Here is a 19,632-nt window from a genome sequence, read left to right as displayed (position 1 = left end):
CTTCCAACACAGGGGACCCCCGTTCTCCCCCACTGGGCTGCAGCCCCACTGCACAGCAGGTCGGGGGGGGGACCAGGTGAATTAAGAGGGTACCCGAGGGAGGACAGGTGGAACGCCCTCAGTCTCAGACATGGCAGTGCCGCTGACCCCAGGGCCCTGCGAAGCGCGGCACCCCTTGTCACCTTCCCGGTGTGGAATGTCCACGACGGGGAAAGAGCGCCCCCCACTGGTGCCCCCGCACTACTGACAGCCGCCAGCTGTCTTCCCTCGAGGTGGAGGCCCCCCGTCCCAGAGCGGACCGGGCCCGGCCCGGCCGTGCTGAGCTTCCGAGCTGTGATGAGGCCGGGCTACAGGCTGGCCATGACTAGCCATCACCGTCCTCGCCCTGTCGCAGCGCCTGCGGGCTCCGTGGGGCTCTCTGGCTCTCTGCACACCCGGAAGTGCTCTGTCTGCCCCCCGACAGATACACCCCGAACACTGAGCAGGACAGGAGCTGCTTTCACAGCCCTGACCACCCTGCTCTCTGTCAGATTAATATTTATATATAAGCGCTTTGAGAAGCCACCTTTAAAGGCGCTAAATAGAAGATTTGTATTATTATTATTATTATTATTATTATTATTATTATTATTATTATTATTATGCTTGCAGGGCATAATAAATAAAACATAAAATCTAGTTGCAAAGTATCAAATAGAGGTTTATCCCATGCTGAAAACCGAAGAAAAGAAACACAACGTTTCGGCTGTAGAGCCTTCTTCTCGTGATTTTTTTTAGATGATTGCCATACGTTTCAGGTATCCGAGTTATCTATAACTTAGGGTGTCCCGAAATGAGAATCACCGTTCTGGTAAAATCGACACGTTTCCGCGCGGGTACACGCCGCCTCTCGCGCGTGTGCGCGCGCACGCGACAGAATTTCCTCCCCGCCCTGAAGACTGAGCCCCCCCCCCACTATCACCTGCCCTCCGGTCTCCTGTCAATCAACACTACTCACCAATAGGCGAGCTCTCCGGGAGGCGCGATCAGCCAATCCGGAGACAGTGCTGCCTTAGAAACCGGTGAGGCTCCACCAACCGGAGACAGCATCCCCTTGGAAACCGGGAAAGGAGGAGACAGGAGGACACCCAACCCCCCCCCCCCGCCCCCCCGGTACAGGTCGGAGTGCAGGGCGGCTGAATGAAACAGAGTGAAGCTGACAGGTCTTGCTCGGGGCGAGCAATACACATTGTGACCTCATCGGAACAAAAAAGACCAAAGGCAAAGCAGAGCGCGGAGCTGAGCCGCACCTTTGCAGGGCGATGGCCCCGGGGGGGGTTGTTTTGAAGGTGGACCTTGGACACGAATCCCCGCTAGAGGCGACACCCGGAAGCCGCAGCAGGAAGTGAGCGGCGGGGAGGGGGCGGCACAGGTGTCTCTCCACCTGCAGAGACGCGCTCGGTCTTCCCATCGGATAGCACCGCCGGGGAAGAGGACGCCTTCACCCCGGGGAAACAAACAGGGCGCGCCTTCAGCACCGTCACTGAAGGAAAACAAACAAGCACCGTGTTCTTTTCCCCATTACTCATCATACTTATCATTTTTTTCTCCGAATGCGAGTGCTGTATCCGGGCAGAGTTACCGAGTGGCCGTACTGCGGTTTGTTGACTACACTTCCCAGAACTCCCCGCGCCTCTCCACCCCCCCCGTGTACAATGTCAGCCGGAGCAGCTGACAGCTGAATGGGGGACATCGCCACAGCCGTGAGCCGCTGGATAAACCGACAGCCGTGCGTTTCACACGCCAGCGGGGCACGGGGGAAGAACCGCTTTGCATTGTCCGCAAGCCGGGCGAGATGGGAATAAATCTCTTCCGAGAGAGAGGGGACAGCTGAGACGCACGCCCGTGCACCGAGGGACGCTAGGAGGATTTCATTCACCTTCTTGTCGATATCGACCATCTGAGATGCGGGGACCAAGCCGACTGGGAACCCCAGAAGCGACTGAGGCTCCCGGTGTATAATCAGAGTCACCTTTTGCGAGAGTTGGTGGACCGGCTTCTCTCGGAGCGGTTATTATAATAAGGGATAAACAAGCCAGTGAAAAGAGGATATTGGGCTATTTCCTAATTTTTCCAAGGCATCAGCAAACAAGACGGACTCCGGGTTTGGCTGCAGTCAGCGCCGGGCTGGGACAAGCGGGCGGCAGTGGATGCGGACGAGGGGCTCGGCGGAGCCCACTGGATGTTACCTGGCGTGATCTGATCGCCGTCGCGGGGGAAAACCGTGTATGCTCGCTTCGTGTGGGGGACGAAATATTCTATAAGTGACTATTGATGCCGATGATAGTAAGGTTTTGGTTCAAAAGGCGACAAACACGGGGTGGGGTGGAGGGAAAGCTGAATGCCGTAAGGCGGTGTTTCTGTGCCGGAGTGCTCACCTCTCCGTGTGCGGCCGGTGCCGACCGGACTGCCGGCTGTCTATCTCCGTGTATGCGCACACGCACACAAGCCGCACGGAAAAACACGTTCATGCCCTCTGGCACTGTAGCATGAAGGAAAGCCAGTCGCAGCGCGAGGTTTCTCCGTAAATACCACCCCTAAACTGGACGGGTGGCTCTGAGTGCGTGTAGCGCCACGGCAAGCAGGGCGATCCGAGCCGGTCGGTCAGGCGGGCCGGGGCCCGCGCCCCGCGAGATGCTGCCGCAGGTGATCGCCTGGGTGTCCGGGACACTGGAAGAGGCTCCTGCATCAGCAGCGCGTTTACATTCCGGAACCGGAACCGGTGCTGCTGCGGCCGTTCGGAACCGCTAGCCCCCTGTATACTCGCACGTTCACACGCGCCGAACAGGATCCTGAGGAGAGGAAGCAGGCGCTCCGTGCCCGTGCCAAGCCTGAGTCGGGCCCGGAAGACCAGGCTTTCCCGAGAGGGACCGGATCGCCCCCCCCTCCCCGGTAACTGGGACACGGGGACACCGCTGGCACTTCGAAGACAGAACCGCTTCCGGTCCGGTCCTGTAGCCCGGAGTTGGTCCCGCTCCTTCCCAGCAGTGCCAGGGCTGTCCTGCTGGCCGCGCCACATGGCCCCCCTGCGGAAGAAAGGCTGAGCGCGGCCCACCCCCCCACCGGCCCCGCGGCGCCGCGCCCGAGCGATGGACCCGACCTGAGCGCCCGCGCCCCCCTCCCCAGCGCAGCCCAGAGCGGAGCGACCCGACCCCACACAGGCGGCCCGCGCGGCGCCGATGCCCCCCGCCTCGGCGCCATGAGCGGCGGCGGCCCCGCGGCGAACGGCGGCCGGGCCCTGTGGACCGCCGTGTTCGACTACGAGGCGGCGGCGGAGGAGGAGCTGACCCTGCGGCGCGGCGACGTGCTGGAGGTGCTCTCCAAGGACTCCACGGTCTCGGGCGACGAGGGCTGGTGGACCGGCCAGATCCAGGACAAGGTGGGGGTCTTCCCCAGCAACTACGTCACCTGCGGCCCCCACTACAGCCAGCTGCAGGGCAGCCTGGGGCCGGAGCGCGCCCGGCCGCTGGAGGTGGACTTCTCCGAGCTGCAGCTGGAGGAGGTCATCGGCGCCGGCGGCTTCGGCAAGGTGTACAAGGGCCTGTGGCGCGGCGAGGAGGTGGCGGTCAAGGCGGCCCGCCAGGACCCCGACGAGGACATCAGCGTGACCGCGGAGAGCGTGCGGCAGGAGGCGCGGCTCTTCTGGATGCTGCGGCACCCCAACATCATCGCGCTGAAGGGGGTGTGCCCCAAGGAGCCCAACCTCTGCCTGGTGATGGAGTACGCCCGCGGGGGCGCCCTGAACCGCGCGCTGGCCGGCCGGAAGGTGGCGCCCCGCGTGCTGGTGAACTGGGCCGTGCAGATCGCCACCGGCATGAACTACCTGCACGACCAGGCCATCGTGCCCATCATCCACCGGGACCTCAAGTCCAGCAACAGTGAGTACCCCGCGGGCCCGGGCCCGAGCCGGGGTCTGACCCGGGTGGTGGTGGGGGTGAGGGAGCACTCTGGGCCCGATTGCCCACAGTCTGTTGAGTGCCGAGTCGGGAGAGCGGGCGATCTTCGTTACTAGCTGGGGCCAAACGCTGCCGAGGAGCGAGGCTGGGGGTGGGTGGGTTTTGGGGTGTCCCCCAGGACTGTGGGGTTTTCCGTCCAGTCTTCGCGGATCTTTCCCGTGGGGAGGGTGGCATCCCCCCCCACCTTTAAAGAGTGGGAACGCGTGGAAGTCTGCCAGCAGCTCTGGCCTCAAGGGCGGAAAGGTATCCGGGTTCGGAGCGGTATTCCGTTCCAGTGACTTCAGTTGGACCAGTCGGGTGCAGCCGAACTCTTCCAGGTCTTTGGAAATTGACGGTTTAGGAGCTGTCAGTCAACCCGGCCAGACTGGGTCTGCTCTCTGGTGCCGGGTCCGAGAGCAGCAGTGCAGGCAGGGGCTCGGGACACAGGCTCCGGGCGTGCTGGTCCGGTTCCGGCTGAGGTCCAAAATAAATATGAGCGTTCTCTACCAGCGCCACAGATTGAGCAGAACGGGGCCCCCGCTGTGAGCTGAGAGCCGTGGCCCGTTCTGAGCTCCACCCATGCCATTACTTCGCTTCTGCAGGCTGGATTCTCTGCTCTCGGCGGGGCGCTGTTCTGTCCTGTTGTGTTCGTTGGTGCCCGAGCAGCAGGGGGCACGCACGGGATACGCCAGGGTGCTCCGGTGGAAAGCTGAGGGCCCGGAAAAGCTGGGAGAAAATGGGAGGGGGGGGGGAAATCTCATCTGAAGCCTTCAGTCACATCTGGGCTTTTCTGAATGAAATCGCAGCCACTTAATTAGACAAACAAGCTGCAGCCTCTGCAGAAATTCCTCGCCCTGGTAAGGTGGCGGGGAGGGGGGGGAGAAACTGCAGGGGCACTGCTGGGGGGGGCTGGGTAAGGGCTGGCCCTCAGAGGGGTGCTGGTGACGTGGCGAGCAGGCTCCTGAGTCGGGGGGGGCGCTAGGGGAGGCTTGTAGGTGATCCCTGCTCTTGGATCAAGGAGAGCTGAGGTGGTCAGAGATTGGACTTTGTTATCTGGTGCGTTCCCTCGATGGCGACTCCTTGTGCTGCAGGGCAGGACCTTCTGAAGATTTCTCACCTCCTAGATCTCAGCCAGTTCGGCCAGTCCCAGCTGTGGGGTGGATGCTGGGGAGAAAGGACAGCTGGGGTTCGGATCCCTGGCCAGTCAGAGCGGATGTCATTGCCAGGGTGTGTGGGTAACTGATATTCCCGACACCGGTTACTGTGTTGTTTCAGGGAGCTACAGGGTGGTTTTCGGTCGGGATCTGAGCCTTCACTGAAGCGTGTAGATGCTGCTGTGTGGATCTTTCTTAAAGCAGGACCTCAGTAAAGATGCTGACGGCTTCATTCAGTCTCCCGCTGTGCTGAATTTTCCCAGAGGGCAGAGGAGACTTTTCTCTGCACGAGTAAAACCAGCCTCAGCGTCCTTCCTGCAGACTGTAGACAGGTGTAGCTGCACCTGTCCTCCTGTCTCACTGCCTCTCAGGGGTGTTCAGGGAAACTATCCTGGAGCCACAAGCAGCGTCCAGGAAAGGCCCAGGGACAGGGACAGGCAGCACAGGGGCAGTAGTATAGCGCACCCTATCGGAGAGGGACTAGAGCAATCTGCAAACACCCCCCTGTGCAGCTGGGTGTTACTGAGTATCGGGGTTCTGGATGCCCCCTGTAATCATGTCTTGAGGATTTGTATCCTCGAGGAAGGCGGCTCGCCACTCTGAACTGGGTGTCCTTTCCCCCAGGAATCATGGCCATGACTCTCAGGGGTCCCTGCTGCCCGCCGGTCCAGCTCCCCCGTCACTCGCTGTTCGCAAGGCGCTCTTACCTTCCCTTGCAGACTGAGGCGCCCCCCAGTCCCCCCAGCGTGACCGAGACCAGTCACCCCCGTCCCGCCCCTGGCCCGAGATGAGGCGCGATCCGGCTCGGTGCTCTCTCCGTGATCCCCCCCCCCGTCTGGAGCGGGAAGCCCGGTGTGCTCAGCGGTGTGCTCCCGGGCCGGGATGCAGGTCGTCGCTCTGGACCGCGGCGCTGACAGAAGCTCATGTGTCGTACGCTGACGTGCGTGTCTGCTGCCAGTGCTGGAGTTCACACAGCCGCAGGCAAGCAGACAGCACAGTGACTGATGGCTCAGGGGTCCCAGATCCCAATCCAGGGGATCTCTTCGGGGGCTCGGGCTTCCCATCACCTCCCCAGAACACGCGCTGGAGACTCTATACTGAATCAAACTGATAGCTACATCGGAGGCTAATGTCACCTTGCCTGGCCTGACAGGCTTGTTGCTCTGTGTACCCCTATGCAGCTCAAAGTCTGTTTGCATTTTTCACTGCAGATCCTCAATTACTCCTTCAAATTCTTTGTTCTGTCAGCATCTTTCTTACTCACTAATCTGTGCGAGGCGGGGGCACAGACAGCCCTTTTTCCTTGTGAGCAGTGACACAAGGCAGTTTGGCTCTCTTCATCGGCCGCGGAGCTCGGAGGTTGCGCAGGCATGTTTTGCCTCTTGTCAGATTATCTTGATTGAATCTGCCAACACGTGGTTAAGGCGGGTACTCAGGACAGAGGTAAACACATAAAACTGCTGGTCTTCTACATCTTAAATGGCGGGATGCTGGCAAGTCAAAGGAGCAGGAAGAGAGAGGGCTTCCCAGATCCCCCCGCCTGTCAGGCTGCCTGCAGCGCAGCTGCCCCCCAGAGCAAGCACACCGACAAACGAGCGCTAGTCTCCGGAGTCTAACGTTACACACAGGCTCATTGTCCTGGTGGATTGGTTTCAGGTGTCCTTTTCAACTGCAGCCAAGTTCCACCTTCTCAGAAAGGCAACAATAAGATGTCACTCTTCTTACTGTTTCAAATGACAGCCCCCCCACAATCAGTTCCCGGAAAGACCCGTCCCTCCCCAGTCGCAGTTCCCCCAGTGGAGCGGGGGGGTGTGGCGTGGCTGCGGCCCAGGGCGAGTGAAGGGCATGCTGGGATTGGGTTTCAGCAGCACTGTGAGCTCAGCGTTGAGCTGCTAAAGGAGCAGCCTCTCCGCAGGCTGGCAGGAGAAAGGAGTGTCATGGACGCAGATACAGGGAGGTGGACGCAGATACAGGGAAGTGGAGACAGAGGGAGGTGGATGCAGATACAGGGAAGTGTACGCAGATACAGGGAGGAGGATACAGATACAGGGAGGTGGACGCAGTTACAGGGAAGTGGAGACAGAGGGAGGTGGATGCAGAGACAGAGGGAGGTGGATGCAGAGACAGAGGGAGGTGGATGCAGAGACAGAGGGAGGTGGATGCAGAGACAGGGAAGTGGAGACAGAGACAGAGACAGGGAAGTGGAGACAGAGACAGAGACAGGGAAGTGGAGACAGAGACAGAGACAGGGAAGTGGAGACAGAGACAGAGACAGGGAAGTGGAGACAGAGACAGAGACAGGGAAGTGGAGACAGAGACAGGGAGGAGGACGCAGATGCAGAGAAGTGGAGACAGATAGAATGAGGTGGATGCAGATGCAGAGAAGTGGAGACAGATACAGGGAGGAGGACGCAGATGCAGAGAAGTGGAGACAGATACAGGGAGGAGGACGCAGATACAGGGAGGTGGACGCAATTACAGGGAGGTGGACCTTAGTTGTGGATCTGTGCGGCGCCCTCACAATGCTGGTCCAGGCAGCGGGTCCTGTGGAAGTAAAGAGTCAGTCAGAGATTACAGCAAGGGAGAACCTTGCTTCTTGCTCCCTAATACTCTTGAGCCCAGGTTTCACAAGCAGCGGTGCAGTTCTCCCAGAGAGCAGCCTGAGACATCCGTGGGGTCAGCGAGCTTTAATAAATCAGCCCGATTCCCACGCGCAGTGAGGCCCAGCACGTCGCTGCAGCAGGTGCCTGCCAGTCAACAGCAGCCAGTCCCTTCCCTCACGAGAAAACTGCACTGGTACAAGAAGGACAAGTCAGGAGGAGCAGCAGCACGCAGCAGGGTTAGGCAGGGCTAAGAGCACGAGGCAGATGAGACCAGGAGGGGTAGTAAGTAATTAATTCATGCCAGGATCTCTTCCAGCCATTTCTCAAAAGAAGGCAGGGTATAGGCTTCAGCAAAACGGCTGGGTAGTTTGTCCCACTCTCCCACAACCCTTTGTGTAAAGTGGTGCCTCCTGTTCAGTTTGATTCTTTCAACTATATGAACCTTTTGCCTTTTTATTGCTAGAGCCTAGAAAATATAAATAATGGTTATGTTTTTTAAACATCGACATGTTGTCCAGTGGAGGTGCCCTTCGCTGCGCTGTATTTAACTGGGATGAAAAGTACTGAGGGTGGGGGCCTCCCTAACGGCCAAAGCAGACACGTTCAGGAGCTCCATTCCACTTAGTTCCATGACGGGACTTAATGCCCGCCGCCTTCTCTCAACTCACTGACCCTGGTGCTGGAGGTCACATAAAGGTCAAATGACAACCCGACAGAAAAAGTTTATGCAACAGTACTTGTGTATCCTGTGCAGCTTTTGCGATATGCTGTGTGGGTCACAGTTCCGAAGGATTTTTGATTGCACCGACGCTCCCGTCTGGAGTAGTCTAAGGCTTTGTGTTGCTCCCCAGAGATGTCAGTAAAACGTGCAGCCACCTGCTGTCGTGTCCATGTGACGACACACCTGACTGAAGATCGTCTCGACTTGGGCTTGCACAGCCTTCACAAGGGCGGCCTGCGCTGCAGGAGGTCGCCGAAGCCACATGGGATGTGAGGGTAACGCACACGGATGGAGGTGCCATGTGCCGTGTGCCAGGCAGCGTCCAGGCAGAGCAGTGTCCGTACCCCGGCGCCACGTGACCCGAGCCTGATGGGCCCCGCAGGGCAGCAGCGCCGGCCCAGGGCCTCGGGGACAATGCCTCCTTTATAGTGGGCCCGGGCGAACAACGACCTCTGTCAGGGGAGACGGCTGTCTGGGCTGGCCGCTGACGCACGCAGGCAGGCCTGCAGACCTTGCACTGGGTGTCCCTGGCTCCACGCACAGCCAGCCGAGGCAAACAAACAAGTGTGGAGGCGAAGCGCAGTCGCACAAGGGGCGAGACGCACTGGGCACGGCGCCTCGCTGCCGCCTGCTTCTGGAGGTGCCTGTTCTTGCTGCTGAGTTTCCTGCAGCTGTCTTGAGGTGCAGCCCGGACTTAACTCAAACAGGGCCCTCCCTTGCACAGAAGTCCCACCTTCTGTCTCCTGGCCAGAGGAGATCAGCCTCCGGGCACCAGGTTTGAAATATCCCTGTACGACGTCTGGAAGATTTCAGTCCATTTAGTTCCCTGGTGTAGAAAAGCATCCTGAGAGCAGAGCTGAGCGGCACTTTGATGAAGTTCTTGCAGCCACTCTGCACACAGATCAGGGGAGACCTGCGGGAGAACTTCAGGGAGGCCAAAGTGGAATTTATACAGGACAATGGGGCTAACACCCCCAAGTGCCCTGGGGTTCTTAGAGTACGCAGGTACTTGTTTTAACACCTCACCTGAATGATGACACCTCAAAAAGCACAGTGGCATTGGTTTGGAGATTGTGGGCCAGAGAGACAAACGCCACCTACTGGTCCACTATCAGTACTTACAATGCAGCCTGGGGTTCGCTGGCGTTCTCCCGTGCCAGTACTTGCTATCCGTTTTCTCCGTCACGATCAGGGTTATGCTCGGTCGTTAAGTTCTAAATCTTACCATTGTTAATTTAAGAGCTTGCTGAAGTCGGGCCGTTCTGTGCTGCACAGATCCACAGATCCTGGAAAACGCCTGCCTCTCAAACGTGATGAACGCAGGAAGGGCGACAGACCTGAGCTCGGTTCGCCATGGTGAGAAATCAGCTCATAGAAAAACAGACTCCACTAGCTCATGTGGCTATACAGGCCACTAGACAAATCTACAGTACATCGCCCACCGCCAACTCCTACACCTGCACTGTTCCACTCAGAGGCCCTTTTAGTGCATTCGCCACTCAATTAATTAATTGTTAACTGATCCTGCTAATTGCTAATTAATGTAGGGGGTGGTTTCAGGGCAGTAGTCCCAGCACACATGCTCACACACTCGCTGTAACGCGGCTGGGCGCCCACCTGCGTCTCGGATGACTCCTTAAGCTCCTGTTTCGTTCTGGCTCTGTGCGGCTCCCGTCCTTTATTCAAGTCCTGGAAGCAGACGGTGGCAGCACTGTGAACGACAAACGGGGGAGGACAACTTCCCGGGCCTGAAGCTGTGGGGCGTGGGTGGGGGGGGCCTGTTGTTTACAGATAATAATCGCTCCTCCAGCTCAGATCTAGAGTCCTCCTGTTTCAGATCCTGAATTGATATAAAAAAAACAGGGTGGGGCGCTTACAGCGAAAGAGGCAAAAGTGAAATATTATACCAAAATCATCCTGTGTACACCCCCAAAAAAAGTACTGACCCCCCCCCCCCCCGGCGCTGGGCCTGCGATGCCCCTGCCAACCAGGACACACGGATGGCATCGGGGCGTCCTGCGCTCTTGCAGCACACAGGCAGACAGCCCGGGGTGCCGCAGGGAGGGCCGAGACAGCTGTCCCTCACGGTGACAGGGAGCCGCAGACGGAACAATGGCTCATTCTGTCTGCGCGGGCGGCCTGCTCTCCTCCCAGCCCCGCGCGGGGCAGCCGGGACAGGGCACCGCGGACTGGCCAGAGGGGTTCAGCCCTCGAGCGGTGCCTCTTCCAGAGCGAAAGGAGGGGCGTGCAGACAGATGAAAGCAGCGGTTGAGGTGAAATCTCCCGCTGAACAAACAAAGGCCGCTCTGACCTGCTTTTGCATAAACTGTACGATAAGCAAAGCAGGCACATGCCCTCCCCAAACACCGGGCCTGTTTACAGTCCAAATAGGCCGGCTGGCTCTACTCCAGCTCCTAGACGCCTGTCTGGCTCCGGCTCCACCTGCAGGTCGGGCCCGGGGCCGCATCCGCTTCGGCCTGACCTCTGACCTGTTGGGAAACCTGCACTTTCCCCTGTGCGCTGCTTCGTCCGAGCGACGAAGGCCAGAGGCCCGCAGGACTGATCTGTCCTTCCGCCTCCTACGTGTCAGAGGGAATTGACTGTGAACTGTTTGGGCAGAGCGCACACGCACACGCCATGCTGTGAGCTCAGTGTATGTTCTGTCTTCCTGCAGAAAGTTGTAGACTGTAGTCTTGGTTGCCATGTCAATACTTGAAGAGCCACAACTGCTGGTGAGCCACATCACTGCAGTCTCAGATTTCTACTCCTGCATGTTTTCTTTGCAATTAGAACTCCTCTTGAGTTCCCCTGTTTTATTTTACTTTGTAAAGGCAGCTTTTTGGATTCGTATCCCCCTACCGCCTACTGTGTCATCCAGAGTCACTTTAGCTGAGCTGTTGGTGCTGCACGTTTCAGTCAACTGAACGCAAAGCAGCTGAAAACAAAAGCGCTGAGCTTCACGGCTCATCCCCGTGGGCAAGGGCACCGCGCACGTCTAGCGGGACGATGACGTTTCTTTAGGATGGAAGAAACGGCACGATCGGGGGAGCGAGAAAGAGACAGCAGGCGGGGGTAGGGGCCGCTCGCACGCACGCGGTTTAGAACGGGGAGCTGAAAGATTTTTAAAGTTTGAACCCGGTCTCTCTTAAAGAATGGGCCCGCCGGGTCAGCAGGTTGGCTTATAGCTCTGCGGCACGCCACGCAGTGCCGCTGACTCGGACGCTGCCCGCTGCCCACAGCTGGCACGGTGCAGGTCTGCCACGCTGGTCAAATGTTTAAACCGGCCCTTCCTGAGAGTGCTGGTGGTGCACCTGTCTCCCCGCAGCAGTCACCCTCCGCAAGGGGGCAGGGGTGATCTTCCCACCGCCTCCCGGCTGGCAACGATGGTGCCGTCGTCCCCGCCGACGGAGCGGTCTGCTGTCCTGATCGCCAGGGGGTGTGCGCCTGCCTGTGGCTCGGCTAACGGATGCCCCCTCCCCCCCCCCCCCCTCTCCTGCAGTCTTGATTCTCGAGCGGGTGGAGCACGACGACCTGTCCTGCAAGACCCTGAAGATCACGGACTTCGGGCTGGCGCGGGAGTGGCACAAGACCACCAAGATGAGCGCAGCGGGCACCTACGCCTGGATGGCCCCCGAGGTCATCAAGCTGTCTCTCTTCTCCAAGAGCAGCGATGTGTGGAGGTGAGAGACTCGGGCCGCCGTCCAACCAGCTTCCACAGATACCCGTCCCCCGTTAGAAAATCGCTCGGCGAAGGGACACGGCGTCCCCAACAGCTCCAAGGTCCATCTCTTTCAGAAACGGAGCAGCGAACTCACCAGAGGGTGGGTGGTGAAGACTTGAGACTGGCCAGCGGGGTCAGGCTTAAAACGGGTCACCCCCAGGGGAGGAGTAGGGCTCAGAGTCGGGGTTGCCCAGGGTGGAGGCGTTTTCAGGGTGTTCAGTGCCTGTGTTCTGTGCTGCCGCAGTTTTGGGGTGCTGCTGTGGGAGCTGTTGACCGGGGAGGTACCGTACCGCGAGATCGACGCGCTGGCCGTGGCGTACGGAGTGGCCATGAACAAACTGACCCTGCCCATCCCGTCCACCTGCCCCGAGCCCTTCGCCAAGCTGCTGGAAGGTAGGACTGGGGCGGGGCCAGTGCGATCCAGGAGTACTGGTACTGATGCTCGCTCAGTTGCACAGACAAGCAGAAGTGAAGCAAAGCCTCTCTCTTATGCAGACCATGGCAGTTAGTGCATCTGCCTCTCTGTGTGGAGTTTGCAAGTTCTCCCCAGGTCTGTGTGGGTTGCTCTCCCTACCCAGATACACATGGCACAGGTGCGTCTGGCTACTGTGAACTGGTCCTCGAAGGGCAAGCAGGAGTGGCTCAGGTACCTGTGCCCTGTGCACACAATAGAGTGGAGACTGCATCAATAGTTCCCACACATTAAATGCTGTATTAAACTAGACACCTTTGTCAGTGATTCTGAATTACATCTTCTGAGTACGAACACTACCAAAACTTACATCAATTAGGTGGATATAAGCTCTGTCCTTGGTGATTATCAACTTCCCAACACTTAGCATAGTAATCCACCACAGTGAGCAAGGACCCCTAGGCAGCCAGTTCCACAGGTCAGCCGATGAACACTTCACACCCAGGGGAACTATAACAGACAAACGTCAACACACACAGTCACGCCATGCTGCACACACCTTATGGACACACACACACAGAAAGCAGCGGTTGCCCTCTTCCTGTTCTCAGAGAGCCTCTGCACAGCGGATGGGTCCTGACTCACTCAGGCCATTCAGCTGCGGGTCCTGCAGAGAAGACAGGCAGGACTCGGGCCGGTCCGACTGCATTCTTTCCCTGTCCGCTCTGGGAGCTTCCCTTTGAGTAAACTCCCAGCTGTTGACAATGTGTTGTATTTACCTGTATCCTATCGCCCTGCTGTCACACACAGACCCGCCAAGAGCTTCTGTTTACTAAGGTCTCCATGGCAGTGTGAGAAACACCCTTCGGCTTCATACCAAGTAGCAGAGATCTCTTCATGACACTTTGCCACGTGCTGGAAGTGTCTGTTCTTGGTCAGCGGTCAGCGTGATAAAAAGCCGCCCCACTCATTATTTCAGAAGGCGTAGCAGGAACATAGGGATTAGGCCTGCACAACAACACAAAGCACCAAACAGAGTAGGCACAAACATCATGCTGAAAAGAGAAGAAAAGAAAACACAGCACTATAAAGCAGCTAATAAAAAAGCTTTATTAGCTGCTGACTTTCCTCTCTTTCTCATGTGAAGAAGGCTCCACGGCCGAAATGTTGTGTTTCTTTTCTTCTCTTTTCAGCATGGAATAAACCTTTACTTGTTCCTTTGCAGCCTACGCATGCTGACGCAGCTCCCCACCTGAACTACTTCAGACACAAACACTACCCCTTGGCCTTGCGCTACACATCCCACATTCCTAAAACCTGGGCTTAATTCTCTGGCCTACCCGTCCTCAGCTCCAGTGAGTTGCTCTGCGACCCTGGGGCCTGGCCCGCGTGTATGTGCCTGTGCAGCCAGAGGGCGCTATCGAGAGCCGCGGGGCCCCATACCCGCGTGCTCGGTGACCGTCTCCTTCCCCCGCCTGCCTTCCAGAGTGCTGGAACCCCAGTCCGCACAGCCGGCCCCCGTTCGGCACCATCCTGGCGCAGCTGCAGGCCATCGAGCAGTCGGCCATGTTCCAGATGCCCCTGGAGTCCTTCCACTCGCTGCAGGAGGACTGGAAGCTGGAGATCCAGCAGATGTTCGACGAGCTGCGGACCAAGGAGAAGGTGCGAGCCGAGCGCCGGCCTGCCCCGCCTGTCCCCGCGGGCGCGCGGGCCCGGCCTGAGCGCTCTCTGTGCCCCCCCCCCCCCCCCCGCAGGAGCTGCGCTCGTGGGAGGAGGAGCTGGCCCGGGCGGCGGAGGAGCAGCGCGAGCAGGAGGAGCTGCTGCGCCGCCGGGAGCAGGAGCTGGCCGAGCGCGAGATCGACATCGTGGAGCGCGAGCTCAACATCATCATCCACCAGATGTACCAGGAGAAGCCCAAGGTGAAGAAGCGCAAGGGCCACTTCAAGAAGAGCCGGCTCAGGCTGGGCAAGGACGGCAACCGCATCAGCCTGCCCTCAGGTAGGGCCCGCCGGGCGCCCCGACGCAGTGCCGGAGCCGTCCACCGGGGGGCGACGCCGAACCCCGCGCAGGAGCGCGCCCTGGCTTGACCGCCGCCCCTCCCTGCCCTGTCTGTCTCTCCGCAGGGTTTGAACACAAGATCACGGTGCAGGCCTCGCCCAGCGTGGACAAAAGGAAGGGACAGGGGGGGTCAGACGGCACCACCCCTCCTGGCAGCCCCGTCGTCATCCCCCGTCTCCGAGCCATCCGCTGTGAGTGACACCGCCACACACGCGGAGTGGACACGCACACACACGCAGAGTGGACACGCACACACACGCAGAGTGGACACGCACACCCTCTTGAACTTGAACTTTATTGCCGTGTGGAACCGGTCCGTGTACTGGTGCAATGGAATTCTTACAGAAAGTCTCTCGATTGTTAGAACGAGTGTAAAAACACAAAGTGCAGACAGTGCAGCAAGACAATATACAAAAAAAACAGTAGACAAGGTACAAGTAAACAGTTTGAATGTAAACAATGCAGACGTGTCAACAATGACTGCAGATGTGCAATAAATACGAAATCGTAATGAGGTAGGTGGTGTAGGTGTGGTCCGAGGGGCATGGCCAGATGTGTTCGCCAATCGCACTGCTTGTGGGTAGGAGCTGTTGAGGAATCTGGTGGTCAGTGTCTGTATGCTCTTGTATCTCCTGCCTGAGGGCAGTGGGGTAAAGAGCTCATGCCCGGGGTGGTGACTGAGCTCTTCATCCCACTGCCCACAGGCAGGGGATACAAAAGCATACGGACACTTACCACTAGATTACACACTCACACACAGACACAGTGTGACCTGCTCACGCACACACACGCACACACACACGCACGCACACACACACACACACACGCTCACACACACACATACAGAGCAGACGGCTCAGGCACACATGCTCACACAAAGCGGACTGCTCTCACACACACGCTCAGACAGACACACAAAGCAGACTGCTCGCGCACACACACTCACACAGACACACAGAGCAGACGGCTCAGGTACACATGCTCACACAAAGCGGACTGCTCTCACACACACGCTCAGACAGACACACAAAGCAGACTGCTCGCGCACACACACTCACACAGACACACAGAGCAGACTGCTCGCGCACACACACTCACAGACACACAGAGCAGACTCCTCTCGCACACACACTCACAGACACACAGAGCAGACTCCTCTCGCACACACACGCACAGACACTCACAGGAAACGGCCTGCTCACTCCCAGCGCTCTCCTGCTCGTTAGTCGGTGTGATGATGCCCACTCCCACACCGCAGGATTCAAGGGTCTGTTTTCTGTCCTTCCCCAGTGACCCCCAGCGACGGGAGCAAGACGTGGGGCCGGAGCGCAGTCTGCAAGAAGGAGGAGCTGGCTGCCAACAAGAAGAAGGGCCGGACCTGGGGGCCGAGCTCCACGCACCAGCGAGAGAGGCTGGGAGGCGAGGACAGGTACCGAGCCATCGGGGGCTCACAGGGAGCCATGCACACATCGCACGAGCAAACAGTCTGCCCTGGAGAGCCGGGGAAAACACCAAGCCCAAAACAGAGCATGCACAAACATCCTTCTCTAGTACAGCTGTAGTCTCGTGCATTTACCTTTGCAGGGCAAGGTGAATAAAGTCCCACAGAGACCCTGTATTTGCAGGTATTGGAGAACAAAACACAGGGGAAATAAAGGCAGCGTCTCTGGGGTGGTCATGTCAATGTGCATGTTAATAATTGAATCGCATGTTGCAGTTCTGTATGTAGTCTAACAGACCTGTGCCCATGTCTCCTGCTTGTCTGCGTATTCAGGTTGAAGTCCCTGGGCGAGGGGTGTAAGCAGTGGTCCTCCAGCGCCCCTAATCTGGGGAAGTCTCCCAAGCACATGCCCATGACCGGGGGGTTCGCCAGTCTGAACGAGATGGGTAAGACACTGGGGGAGGAGGGGTGGAAGAGAATCAGCGCGGAGTGTCGCCTGTCTCAGCCTGTCCCCCTGACCCGGGCCTGTCTCTGTCTCTGTCCCTGTCTCCGCCTGCTGCTGTCCAGAGGAGCACTGTGAGCCCCAGAGCCCACTGTCCCGTCTCTCCCTGCCCCCCGGAGAAGCTGGCAGCAACGGGGTGCTGGACGACAGCGTGGCTCCGCCCTGCAGCGCCGGCTGCGGGACGCCCACGGACTCGGCCCGCCGCTGCGCCCAGCGCAAGAGGAGCGACCTGCTGCTGCTGGGCTGCGCGTCACTGCTGGCCTCCATCGGCCTGGGCCAGGACCTGCTGCAGCTCGGCCGCCAGCAGGTACAGCGCGCGGGATTACCGCAGGCCCCTCGCTTGCACGCTCAGAGGTGCAGGGCAGGGCATCCTGGGAAGGCACGAAGAACGGACCTTCCGATGCTGCTGCCCTGTCAGGGGCAAACACAGCGACCCCCTGCGCCATTTCCTCCCAGAAAACCTGCAACAGTGAAGCTGCTGGAGTGATCTGCTGCCACAGCCGTGGGCTCTGGGGGGTTCTGCTGCATGAGTGGGGCTTGAAACCTTCAGTGTTTATTGACCAGTAACACGCTTCGCTTCAAACTGTGATTAATGCTTTATCAGCCGTGTCTGGCTCTGGGTTTGTGTATTGAGCCACGTCAGCACATTTCGGCTGCAAAAGAACAGGTGCAGGTTTATTCCACTGCACGTTTCTGCACACCTGAACGCCTCCACAGCCGGAACGTTGCGTCTCTTTTCTCTTCCTTTCAGCGTGGAACAAACCTTCACCTGTTCCTGCTTCAGAGAGGCTGACAGCACCGAGACTCCGCGTTTTAGACGAGGGCGTCTCGTACCAAATCGTTAAAATGTTATTCGCTGCAGTTCCGTCTGTGGAGCAGCCTACGTGGAGATTGTAGGCAGAGATAATCCTCTCTCGTGCACCACGTGGTGCAGACAAAGCGCGAAGAGACACCGGGTCAGGATCGGGTTACAGAAAGCGAAACGAGACGCGGGGCTCGACTCTGACAGATGCACCATCGGCGCTCCAGGCGGGACGTGGCTGTGAAGACAAGCCAGCCTTGTTCTGTAGTTATCCGAGAGAGCAGCTCGGTCTAGGCTTGCAGGAGTGCCACGCGATCTAACGCCAACAGGCCCGCGGGCGTGGCCCCAGGGAGGCCGGTGTGTCCGCAGGTGTCCCCGGAGCCCTGCTGGACAGCCGGTGACGGTGCCGTCTCTCCCGCAGGCGGCCCAGGACGAGCAGGAGGCCCCGGAGGAGCGCAGGAAGAAGGAGGGCCTGTTCCAGCGCGCGGGGCGGTTCCGGCGCAGCACCAGCCCGCCCAGCCGCACGCTGTCCCAGGGCCGCGCGGACTCGGTGCTGCCCTCCCTGGACCCCTCGCCCTCCGTCACCCTGCTCTCCCTGTCCTCCCTCTCCGACTGCAACTCCACCAAATCCCTGCTGCCCTCCGACCCCGACGACCCCCCCGCGGCCGCCCCCCCCGCCGTCAACCCCCTGCTGGACCTGCGGGCCGAGAGCTTCAAGAGGGACCCCAACCAGTCACTCACGCCCACCCACGTGTCGGCCGCCATGGCCGTGTCCCGCGGGCACCGGCGCACGCCTTCCGACGGCGCCATCCGGCCCCGGGCGCAGACCGCCGGGCACCGCCGCACCCCGTCCGACGGCAGCTCCCCGTTGCCCACCGCCGATGCAGGTACCCCTCAGACCCGAGCCCTCCGCCCAGCCACAGCGCAGAGTCAGATTGAGGGTGGCGGGCAGCCTGCAGCCTGTTGGCGCAGCAGTAAAGAGGCCCCTGCCTGCAGGGGTGCTCCACTCCCCCCAGAGTCCACACAAGCTCTTAATGGGCTTTCAGAAGCTAATTGGCTTAACAGGACAGGTTTAATGCTTTTCCAAGGTCTTCAGCTGAAACCTAAACAATGAGATAAGCAGGGCTGTACTCCAAGGTCCCACACAGATCTCCGCCACTGACTCCCCGCCCTGTCTCTCCTGCAGGTTGCCGGGACCCACTGGAGTTCCCCCGGCTACCGGACCCCTCCTCGGTCTTCCCGGCGGTCCCGCGGCGTAAGCCCCCACCAGCTGACCGGGATGGAGGCGCTTTGGAGCGGCCCAAAACCCTGGAGTTCGCCCCCCGGCCGAGGCCCACGGTCGCCCGGCCCCGTATAGACCCCTGGAAGCTGGTGGCGCTGGGGCGCACGCACAGCTCCTCGCCCGGCAGCAGCTGCGACAGCCCCCTGGGCTCGGGGGAGGGCGGCACCGCCGCCCAGCAGACGCTGCTGGACATGGACATGGAGGGGCAGAGCCAGGACAGCACGGTGCCCCTCTGCGGGCAGCACGCCTCGCTTTGCGAGCACCACTTTTCGTAGCCGCCCCACCACCCCGTCCTCCCCCTCAGGGAACCACACCAGGCAGCTGTGAGCACGTCTGCACATTCCAGCCCCACCCGTCACTGCAGGCCTGCGCACCTTTGAGCCCCGCGCGCGTAGACTGCTTGTCCGGCAGCTCCCACAGGATGGGCATTAACACCTCGACTGCTCACCACGGACACTTTAGTTCTGGAATCCTGCTCCCCCTCCCCGCCCCTCTCTGTCAGGACAGCCACGCCTCGTCACGCCCCTCTCTGTAACAGGACAGCCACGCCCCGCCCCGCCCCTCTCTGTCAGGACAGCCACGCCCCGCCCCGCCCCTCTCTGTCAGGACAGCCACGCCCCGCCCCGCCCCTCTCTGTCAGGACAGCCACGCCCCGCCCCGCCCCTCTCTGTCAGGACAGCCACGCCTTGCCCCGCCCCTCTCTGTCAGGACAGCCCCGCCCCGCCCGCCCCTCTCTGTGACAGGACAGCCACACCTCGCCCCGCCCCTCTCTGTCAGGACAGCCACGCCTCGCCCCGCCCCTCTCTGTGACAGGACAGCCACGCCTCGCCCCGCCCCTCTCTGTCAGGACAGCCACGCCTCGCCCCGCCCCTCTCTGTCAGGACAGCCACGCCTTGCCCCCCTCCCATTCTAACCTGTTGCCATAGGGATTCAGCTCACCTGACTTAAACCCACCAAGCCAA

At 59.7% G+C, this 19,632-nt stretch overlaps 1 protein-coding gene across 1 annotated transcript; it reads left to right on the top strand.

Moving 5' to 3' along the window:
- The first annotated feature begins 1,162 nt into the window (after positions 1–1,162).
- map3k10 (mitogen-activated protein kinase kinase kinase 10) lies at positions 1,163–19,632 on the top strand. Its single transcript, XM_088627595.1, has 11 exons — positions 1,163–3,917; positions 11,952–12,132; positions 12,418–12,566; positions 14,072–14,247; positions 14,340–14,583; positions 14,709–14,834; positions 15,934–16,072; positions 16,418–16,530; positions 16,652–16,893; positions 17,810–18,275; positions 18,575–19,632. The coding sequence occupies exons 1-11, from the start codon at positions 3,239–3,241 to the stop codon at positions 18,943–18,945; spliced, it is 2,886 nt and encodes a 961-aa protein (XP_088483721.1). The 5' UTR covers positions 1,163–3,238; the 3' UTR covers positions 18,946–19,632.

The sequence above is a fragment of the Lepisosteus platostomus genome, chromosome 4, assembly GCF_059453375.1.
Source record: "Lepisosteus platostomus isolate fLepPlt1 chromosome 4, fLepPlt1.hap1, whole genome shotgun sequence".
Taxonomy (NCBI): domain Eukaryota; kingdom Metazoa; phylum Chordata; class Actinopteri; order Semionotiformes; family Lepisosteidae; genus Lepisosteus; species Lepisosteus platostomus.
The sequence above is the reverse complement of the archived record's forward strand: the minus strand, read 5'-3'. Positions and strand labels throughout refer to the sequence as shown.